Source organism: Heterobasidion irregulare (assembly GCF_000320585.1).
Source record: "Heterobasidion irregulare TC 32-1 unplaced genomic scaffold scaffold_01, whole genome shotgun sequence".
In the NCBI taxonomy this organism is placed as follows: Eukaryota; Fungi; Basidiomycota; class Agaricomycetes; order Russulales; family Bondarzewiaceae; genus Heterobasidion; species Heterobasidion irregulare.
In genome coordinates, this window is record NW_009258197.1 from 939,662 (window position 1) to 949,554 (window position 9,893).

A 9,893-nucleotide genomic window follows, 5' to 3' on the forward strand; every position below is an offset into this window, starting at 1 on the left:
GCTACGTTTCCTCCTTCGGGTATCCGCGCTCGGGGCGACGATGTTCACTCTCGAAATACAAAGAAGGCTAGGACGTCAGGGCGAATCCTCCAGTGGATTGTCACACATGTAGGACTCGTTCTGGGCGCTCTGGTTGCCACATTACTATTCTTCATGATTATCCTCTCATTGAAACGGCCAGACACGCTTCTCCGGGCCATTGGGGAGAAGAATGCGACTGTATCTGAAGGCGGTTCTACCGCGCACACGGAACAGGGTACCACAGAAATTACGGATCCTGCACAAGAGTTCCCGGCAAACGACGCGAACATCATTTCGTATGCCAACTACACACATTTCCCTCTGCGTCCTGATGAGTACCATGCTGAGTGTCAGAAGCTCATGGGTGGGTTCATGCCTCCCCGTCCCTACTGGTGGGGTGAAAAGGACGTCCTTCATCACAGCGATCCGGACTCGGACACATATCCTTTACCCGAAGGCGAACGAACTCAAGTCTGCAGCAGTACTATCACTTACATGCTTGATGGCTATGTCGGTCTTTCGGCTGATTTGGCGCTGATGGCGCAAGCTGCAGCGTTAGCTAAGGAGGCAGGTTAACTTGTTTGTTTCCCATGAATTTGTCTTGGTACTAAACACCAAGTCCTTGCCATCAGAGAAACCGGACATTCCTAGTAGATGACACATACTGGAATCGTGGAAAGTACGTCGAGATATAATGTGGATCAAGTCCTGCGTCGTAATATATACCAAGATGGATAGATTACTTTCAGGATGTGCGTGCTCGTCAACCAGGTCCAGAACCTGGGTGCCGCGCTCCTCCATCAGAAGGTGTTTTTCCAACTTGGTAATTTCGCTGGTTGATGCTTACAGTTCACTCTTAGAACTCGTAGCATGTCCCCGGACAGCTAGGTGAGATTTATCCAGTGCGCTTAAGGTTACATCAGCTCATGAATGTAGACACTGGGTCAGTGTCTTCAGGTCGTTTAGGAATAGTAGATAGTCATACCCCTCTTGCTAGGTCATTAATTCTCGCACTGCTAAATGGCATTTCGGTCATGGATTTTCTGAGAACTACGAAGACGCGTGTGTAACCTCCAGTATATCCTCTCCGGTACTAGCTTTCCGACTCATTTCTCATCACAGATATGCTCGTCAGCTGAACCGACTCAAGGTTATCTACGAACGAGCCCGTGAATCGTTACAGCACACAATCCGGCCAAACGCAGCTACAGCACTTCTAATCCGATCCGTGCGCGCAGAGTTCGCCTCCCTTCTCCCCAACTCCACCTCTGGACTTTCGTCCAGCGACGTCGGTCGGTACATTGCGGTGCACATTCGACGCGGCGATCGTTACGGCCTCTCATGGAAATATCACGGCAAATACATCCCGATCGAGGATTATGCCGAAGCCACCTCTTCTACCTGGTCTCGCCTATTCCTCGACCCTGATCTTCCTCCTTCGTCACACCCGCCTTCTCCAGTAGTGTACCTCGCGTTCGACGACCCGACCACACAAGAAAATTATCGCGCACAACTTCCGGCGGATACGACACTCTTCTCTCTTGTGGAGAGTACGGACGGCGAGTTAAGAGCTCTGTCGAGTCCGATCGCGTATGTACAGAAAGAGTTCGATGCGTTGTGGGAGGCGGAGAGAGTGAAGCGCACGAGGGGCATGGTCGTGGACTTTGCGATGATGGGCGGGTTTTGGAACTGGGAATCGGAAGGTAACATCGTGCCAGGTGCTGTTGTATGCACAATTGGGTGAGTTCGTTCCATCTGAGTCTGCCTCGAGCTTACACGTCGCCTTTCGTTTTGGGCGGAACGACTGTAGGTCTAATGCCTGCAGACTCTCTGCAACAGGGTTAGGCTGGGACCGTGCATTCGGACATGTGTTTGGAGATCATGTTGAAGGGAACATCGATGAGCAATACAAGCGGTGGGTAGAGATCGACGAGAAGGGGGCTGTGGAGCCGGTGTGGCAGGCATTTGAGCTGTTCAACTAGCGTACATCGTTCATATGGAATATTTAATTGTCGTTTTGTTGAGGTGAGATGGATGTAGGAAGATAACATCGATACAACGTGCAAATAATAATTGTACACGGAGCACCTATGTGAAACAAGACGAGCAGTAAATACAGCGACAGCAGAATAGAAGGTAAGAATATGGAATCTCCATGAGCCAACAAGCAGATACAAAAGAGCATATTCGAGTGAAGCAATGTTCCGAAAACAATATCCAAGTGAACAATCGTAAGTCCATGTCATGTATCGCACTTTGCGGGGAATATGTTGGGTGTAAATGGTGCAAATCGTCGATATGTTCCCCTCCCCACTATAGCAAGCCAGCTCTGCTATCCACCTAGCCCTTTTCTACCGAGAGCGAGCTTAGACCCCAGTGCCCCCGAGCGATTCAACTTCCTCGACAGAACTGCGACAATGTTCAGCTGTAGTCTCTGTGTGCTGGGTCTTCGATTTTTTCGAAAGGACACTTCCACTCAAGGTGGTCCCAGTCGATGACTTCGGGCGGATCGCACACGGATACAGGCGGCAAATATAGGCTGCAATATCCAGGGCTACTGACATATCTATTGTCGACTGGGAAGGGTGCTAGAGATACTGACGTTGAGCAAGTAGTCGATGGGGGATAGTTTAAGTGCGTCTACTTACGGGCCAAGCGACGCTCGAGCACCAAATTCCAATCTCTGCAACCGAGAGGTCAGCGGTGTCATGAAGATTTAGGACGAGAGCTATCGCATACATATCCTCGAAGAACGGGTGTGCTTTGACATCAGCAAGCTCGATGCGATTTGTAGGGTCCTTTTCGAGGAGCTGCAGCGACGATCGGAAACTGATATTGAAATAAGCAGCTTTTATAACCCACCTTCGTCATTAGATCTTTGAAATTTGGATCCTCTATGTCTTTCAATTCATTAGCGACATCCCAGTTTTCCGTGAGTTCGAGCTGGCGCCGACTATCAGGCTCATAGTAAAGCGGAGTGAACGGCTGGGCAGCAGACGTGATCAGCTGGATTGTCGATGGATCAACGTCAGTTCACTCACACCACGCCTGTACAATTCGCCGAGTATGATGCCGTACGCCCACAGATCAACCTGGCCTGTGTAGTTGACGCCGTTCTCCGACCACTTGAGCACTTCAGGTGCCAAGTAACCAATCGTTCCGACCATGTAACCCCGCATCTGTGCATCCCGTAAGGCTTCCTGATTGCCCAACTGAACCCGAAACGACAGGTTGAAGTCCGTAAGCGCGAGGTGCCCGGTGGGCGTGACAAGCACATTAGCTGCCTTGAGGTCTCCATGGATGATCCCCAAATTGTGCAGTTGTTCGATGCCCAAAATCTGCGGAAGGTTTCCTATCAAAAAGAAAATATAATAGGAAAAGAAACGAGACACGCACTAGCTCAGCAGCATAGAACTGAATAGCTTCCAATGTGAAATCGACTGGCATGCTACATACCAGACCCCAGAGGTCCAATGGGTAATACCTCTGCAAGCTCGTCAATCATCTACTCATAATAAACAGAAAGCACGAACCATGACTAGGTATAGATTGTACTCGTCCTGAAACGATGCTAGCAGTCTTGTTGCGAAGTTACCACTTGACTGAGTGGTGATCTCTTGCATAATTCTTTGTTCCTGAAACACATATTGACAAAACGACCTAGAGTTGCACATGGACTGCTTCGAGTAAGTCTTGATCGCGACCTTCTCAGGAAAGTCTGAGTCCCGACGATACGATAGAGCCGATGCCATGAAGACGCTAGCGAACCCGCCCTGGCCAACCTTATCGAGGAAGCAGTAAACGTTGTCGCCGTCTTCAAGTACTAACGGGTCATCTGACTGGGTTGCCAACCAACGGTCTATCTCGGCATCCGTCCGAAAGACAGCATCCCGTTCTACCTCCGGCCCCATGTCCACTTCAGCCTGATCACTGTCCGAACAGCCAGCAAACGCATGAAGAGCCTCAAATTCTGTTGTTTCGATTGACGATGGAGATGCGTAAGAAGAGGATAGTCGAGGATGACGATGACTATCTGAATGGGATGCCATGGACGCAAAGGAATGGGCAGCCGGAGGACGAAGGACCTTGCGCATTTCAACAGAACCTAGTGGCGACGTCGCGCCGCACGTAGGTAAAATCGTTGGGAGAGATTGTAAGGATTCTTGGACTTGAGTGGCCGATGGAGCGAAAACGACAGCGACATCCCTCTCTACAGATGGAGGAGTCTTGAGTAGTTCATAGTTGACCGACGAAACACCTGAGGACGGAACACTGTCATTGGAAGACGCTGCAATTCCAAGAGCGAGGAGCATGAACTTCTGAAAGAAGATAAGAGGGATGGGTCGCCGATGATGGTTGAAACCGACGGATGCTACAGCTTCCAGAGCCTTACCAGGGCCCCAGTATCTAGGCAAAGAGTGATGTGGAGGAGGGGGAGGAAGCATAGCACGAAGCCAACCCTGGGCCACACGGGTTGCTGCGGGGAGGGCGATCTCAGTAGTGGAGACAGCTACGACTAGAGTGGTAGCGGTGAAGAGACGAGTGATGATCGGGATGTTGTCTTCGTAGGTGTTTCGACGAAAAGCGCGGAGGATGTTTATAGTGAGGCTCATGGCGAAGAGTGCAAACAGGGATGAGGAAAGCTCCAGGTGATGTTGATGGTGACGAGGAGGAACCACGACCGTCGCTGCATAGAGGATTATTCAAAGGCTGAACGCTTTATACTTTCCCTCAAGCCACAAGCGGGGCACAAGAAATGGTGGTATGGGTGGCGGTGCGAGCTTTGACAGCGATAGAACAAGCACGTGGTCGGAGCTCAGAAACATCAAAGCGCAGAAATCACTGTTGTTCAATTGTTACGTAGCAAGGAGGTGCCCGGCACAACTGATATTGACCAGAATTAGTACTGCGAGGCCGACAGCTCGTCTTGTACTGTCACAAAGCAAGGTATTGTCACGAGGAATGAGGTCTGTACAACCAGTGCAAAGCGGATCGCAGAAGCCTGTCAAAAAAGCGCCGGCTTGCTCAAAGTGATAGAACATACGTACGGCAGGAGTACAAGTCTATCGTATCGGTGCTCGAGCACCCTCGATGTCTAGATCGTAGACAGTTATACGACCAAAAAAGTCTGAGCTCTCTTCGAAGACAAGTTTGATGGTTTGGATGCCGTATTGGACTTGCTCGGCTATTCCGAAGAGTTCAAAGACTTGCTTCCGATTCACGTCTTCGGGGTATATCCGAATCAAAGTCTCCCAACCAGATTGCGGAGAGGATTGAACATTGACAAGACACCGGATGCCGACGAAACCTCCTTGGAATGTCAACGAGATGCTACTCGGTATGACTGGTGACGGGAAGGATAGTTGAATGGACTGCGGTAGACCCTGCGAAAAACATCAAGGCATCGAAGGAACGGAGGCAGGGGGATACATGCTTGTTGTGATGTCCAGCACGTCTCGGGGCTACGATCTGTCAGGTATTTTCTTCCAACGGACTTGTTCAAGGTTGAGCTAACTCTTTTGAGTTGGACCGTCAATAGGACAAAAAAAAATGATATTAAGAAGCAGCACATACTTGATTCGTGTCTCAGCTGTGATGAGCGATGTGGGTGAGCAGGCCGACATGGTGATTTCTATAGTCGAGGTTTATAAAATGAAAACATCAATAGTTGGGGGATGTAGCGATTCGAGAGCTAAAGGAACACATGCACATGCAGGATATACGATGTTGTCAGCAGGAGATCTGAGATCCGAACCAGCCCCACTGGCGTGTTTGTTTGTCTTTCTGATACCCATGGACTGTCAATTTTTCCTCACTCAGTAACAGACGTGTGCCCTCCTCGGTGTACACGCTGCTGCAAGGCCCTAGCTCTCTCATGCAGACATGACTACACTCCCATCCTACATCCCATCCTGGCTCAGGAACTCCCACAATGACGAGCATATCAACCGTGTCCTCCATATCCTCGCAGAGAGAGAGAGCATCCGAGTTCGCGCTCGCGCAGATTCTGAGAGACGCTCTAACGCATCCCTAGCGCACCGTATCGCTCGCCTTCCGTCGATCCTTTCCCCTAAAGTCCAGCTTGCCGACCACTACTCCGTCGCCGTAGCGGCTCAGTCAGAAAACGTACCGTATAATCGCTACCGCGATATCAAGCCATACGACCGCACGCGAGTCATTGTAGGAGATCGCTACTTCAATGGCAGCTGGGTTCGAGAGACTGCAGGTGGAAGCTGGTTCATAGCGACGCAGGCGCCTCTTCCTTCGACCACCCATGACTTCCTTAGTATCCTCGCAAAGCCCACAGTGAAGCCTCCGGATGGGCGCTATCCCCTCCCTACGCGTGTGCGTACTGTCGTTCAGCTTACCCCAAACATCGAGTCTGGGATCCAGAAGGCACACGTCTACTTCCCTTCTCATCCCGGTCAGTCCTGGGTAGCTCTTCCGAACTCCCTGCACGACGATCTCCCATCGATCAAGGTCACCCTCGTCAACTCCATAACCGACGATCATGCCCAGTGCATCGTGAGCACCGTCTCCGTCATGTTCATCGATCGTGGTGTCATGCAGCCTCCGGCGACGTTCAAGCATCTCATGTATACATCCTGGCCTGACCATGGTGTCCCCGAGCCAAGGGACCGAGCCAAGTTGCTCAACTTCATCAAGCTCGCTCACCAGGTGAATATGGATACCACTAGCTACCCAGGTGAAACGGACTTCATTGCCGATTCACCAATTGTTGTCCACTGCTCAGCTGGGGTTGGTCGTACAGGCGCATTCATCGCCCTCACCTCACTCCTTCACGCACACGATCTCCTTCCTGCTCAGCCTGCGGGACTCGCTGGACACCGAGCTCCTCCCCCGCCTCTCCCAATACCGCTCTTCGGACCACTACCAGAGTCTGTAGCCTGGGATCTGGTAGCTCAGGAGGTTGATCAGCTGAGAGAGCAAAGGCCGGGCATGGTACAGCGACATGAGCAAGCTTTGCTCATATATGACGTGCTTATTCTTGCTTTCGTCACTCGGGGGCGGGTTTGAAGTCAGACAGATCTTCTTGTAGGTTAGTATCGACCATCGAACGTTTTCAGTCACCACGGACAAGTATCTCTCCTCTGTACCCGGCAGATAAGCGGCGCACGACAAGCCCGTAAATATGTAGCGTGGTTTCCGAGCATAATGATTTGTTCTTCACGAAGTGAATGATAGCATTCACACTTTCTCTCCCCAGAAACGGCACCTTCTCGGCTAAGTACAAGGACAAGGAAGCAATCAACAGGGGTAAATATTGTGTAAGCAAATCATCTGAATAGAATTGTGGCTGCAATGGCTGCTCTTCCGACACATCATCGTCTCGTTTACCATCCGCTGCGATCCGGAACCTATATATTGCCTTTCTCGAGTCTTTGCAAGATGACACTATTCTCTTCCCACAACCTCACCCACATTGCGTTGACCGCATTTTACCGTTGTCATTTGCTACCATGTCTATTCATTCCAGTGGCTTCCTCCCTGACCTTACCAACCGCTTCATAGGCAACAATAATTTCCGCATAGCAAAGCCTCTGCGTGCGGGAGGATATGGCTTTGTGTACCATGCACTCGACACTGCTGTCCCCCCCCATATCCGCAAGGAGTACGCCGTCAAATGTATGTTGAAAGCCACTCCTGACCATCCCATGGCGCGCCGTCAGGATCGCGAAATGGCCCTCCATGCAATGGTCTCGCACCACCCTGGTGTCATTACTCTCCACCGTGTCGTGGAACAGGGAGGTTTCCTGTTTCTCGTTATGGACCTCTGCAAGTCTGGGGACATGTTTGACGCCGTCATGGTGCGGCAGATTTACAAGAACAATGATGAGTTGTTGAAGCTGGCCTTCACCCGACTCATCGATGCTGTCGAGGGTTGCCATGAGCGGGGCGTATTTCATCGCGATCTGAAGCTGGACAACATCCTTGTGTCGGAGGACGGATCGCAGGTGTGGCTCACAGATTTCGGGCTCGCGACTTCGGACGTCATGTCGACTGAGTATGGCAACGGTACTCCCACCTATATGAGCCCTGGTAAGTTCATCCTCATCGTTGTTGAGTTAGCATGGTGCCCCTAACCCCCCTTCTGATAGAATGCACGAGGCGAATCCCTGAGGGATCATTTTCTTCCGCGGCAAGCGATGTATGGTCTCTCGGTGTCATCCTTTTTAACATGATCACCCTCAGCAACCCCTGGAACCACACAAGATCTGATGACAATATGTTCAAAGACTACCTCTGCAATCAGGACTTCACTCCCAAATATGCCATGTCTGATGCGGCCAACACCCTCTTCGAACGCATCTTTACCCTTGATCCCTCCTGTCGCATATCTTTGGCGGGGTTGCGTGAGGAGGTGGGGAACATCCACAGTTTCTTCCCGGCGAAGAAAGCTCGACCCGCGCCCTCGATCCTCTCTTCATCATGTGCGCATGGCCATAGTTTACAAAATTCCCCTTCTGTCACTGGTTCTACACCCAGCGTTTCGGACCTGTACGCGATCCTTGACTCCGTAGCCCCTATCCCCTCGTCGACTCCAGGCAGCAGTCGCCCCTCCTCCACCGACAGTCAATCCGACATCTCGTCATCCGACCAAGACAGTGATATGTCTCAGACACCTGTGGCCCTTCCTGTGCGGCTAATTTCCAACATCCCTAAATTGTCTAAGAAGACATTCTTCGCAAGGTTGTCGCGTGAAGCCTTTCGCAAAGTTTTTGGTGTTGATATCTCATAGGCGGGTCATGTGTAGTACTATACCACATGCGTGTATTCTTTCCCTTCGTTTTCACATAATTCGAATAATCCAATCACACATTCAATCACGTAGTAGACGCTACAGAGCGCAAGCGAGACAGGCAAACAAATCCCAATAAGTTACCAGTACGGTGCCGGACAAGCAAAGTCAACAATTTTGCTAACTCCCCAGGCAGAATTTTTTGGGACAAACTGAGTTCAGATTCGGACTCAGGGAAGCAAAAGGAGTCAAAAAATGCCCTTTATGGAAGTTCCCACGGTAAAATGGGGGTGGCCAATTTTTTGGGCAAAAAAAAACAAAATGTAATTAGGCCTAAAATGGCATCAGAGTCAATCTGAGTCAATCTCAGGTCAGCATTGTATCAACAGACATCATTGTGCACTGCCCAACCCTTCTGTGTGACTTCTGTTTGCATACAGCCCACTCTGCCACTTTCCCTATAAGCCCCTTATGATATGCATCCATAAACCACCATGATTGGTTAAAAAATTGGTGAATCACCTTGACAGGACACTTATTGAGGCATTGCTGTGCCACTTTCTTTGCATCCTCAAATTTGACTTTGTAAATTTTACAGTACCAATGCTTGCACCAGCCCCAGTACTGAGTGATATGAACATGCCATAAAAGAAAAGACTGAAGAAACCGACCATCTCAATAGGATCAAGCTCACAATGGAACTTCAGAAGAAAGATGCTGTTATGAAACATCTTGCTTATGCCTACCTACTTTTCCTGCCATCTTGACAAGGACACATAGGACCTTTCTCCTGACTCTACCTCATGTTCCTGCTCCACTGATACTTGGTCCATGCTTTTGCCTGTACATATTTATAGATACTGCGGTGCAGTGTGGAAGCCTTAGGCTATCCACTTCTGTCCAATCTAAGAACTGCTGTTCACACAGTCTTCTCTGATTCCAAGACACTAGTCTGATCAGTCCCGATCACCCTCTCAAATCTTCTTGTATTGTTTGTGGCTTAGGATCTCCTCGTCTTGAACAGCCGTTCGTGACAGATGTAAATGTGACCTCGAGCTTTTAAATTCTGCTCAAAAAGGGATTCTTGAAAAAAAATTATCCTGCCTGCTTA

General features: G+C 50.1%; 6 protein-coding genes across 6 annotated transcripts; 3 read left to right on the plus strand and 3 right to left on the minus strand.

The window, feature by feature from the left end:
• Positions 1–422: 422 nt before the first annotated feature.
• On the plus strand, positions 423–2,003 carry HETIRDRAFT_58737 (uncharacterized protein; the record flags this gene model as incomplete). Its single annotated transcript, XM_009542087.1, has 8 exons — positions 423–588; positions 654–700; positions 752–828; positions 882–909; positions 958–964; positions 1,019–1,083; positions 1,144–1,761; positions 1,832–2,003. Exons 1-8 carry the CDS (start codon positions 517–519, stop codon positions 2,001–2,003), a joined length of 1,086 nt encoding a protein of 361 aa, XP_009540382.1. The 5' UTR covers positions 423–516.
• Positions 2,004–3,074: 1,071 nt separating this feature from the next.
• Positions 3,075–3,671, minus strand: HETIRDRAFT_241958 (uncharacterized protein; the record flags this gene model as incomplete). Its single annotated transcript, XM_009542461.1, has 3 exons — positions 3,075–3,359; positions 3,418–3,507; positions 3,555–3,671. Coding segments are annotated over 3 exons (492 nt in total), but the record flags the coding sequence as incomplete, so codon positions are not given.
• A 1,413-nt stretch (positions 3,672–5,084) lies between these two features.
• HETIRDRAFT_413142 (uncharacterized protein) lies at positions 5,085–5,645 on the minus strand (the record flags this gene model as incomplete). The annotated part of the gene is made up of 3 exons (XM_009542462.1): positions 5,085–5,405; positions 5,456–5,537; positions 5,596–5,645. 3 exons carry the CDS (start codon positions 5,643–5,645, stop codon positions 5,085–5,087), a joined length of 453 nt encoding a protein of 150 aa, XP_009540757.1.
• A 259-nt stretch (positions 5,646–5,904) lies between these two features.
• Positions 5,905–7,247, plus strand: HETIRDRAFT_468419 (uncharacterized protein; the record flags this gene model as incomplete). Its single annotated transcript, XM_009542463.1, has 1 exon — positions 5,905–7,247. The coding sequence occupies one exon, from the start codon at positions 5,905–5,907 to the stop codon at positions 7,057–7,059; it is 1,155 nt and encodes a 384-aa protein (XP_009540758.1). The 3' UTR covers positions 7,060–7,247.
• Positions 7,248–7,532: 285 nt separating this feature from the next.
• On the plus strand, positions 7,533–8,407 carry HETIRDRAFT_246571 (uncharacterized protein; the record flags this gene model as incomplete). Its single annotated transcript, XM_009542464.1, has 2 exons — positions 7,533–8,082; positions 8,142–8,407. Coding segments are annotated over 2 exons (816 nt in total), but the record flags the coding sequence as incomplete, so codon positions are not given.
• Positions 8,408–9,148: 741 nt separating this feature from the next.
• HETIRDRAFT_42185 (uncharacterized protein) lies at positions 9,149–9,513 on the minus strand (the record flags this gene model as incomplete). The annotated part of the gene is made up of 2 exons (XM_009542058.1): positions 9,149–9,406; positions 9,454–9,513. 2 exons carry the CDS (start codon positions 9,511–9,513, stop codon positions 9,149–9,151), a joined length of 318 nt encoding a protein of 105 aa, XP_009540353.1.
• Positions 9,514–9,893: the final 380 nt, after the last annotated feature.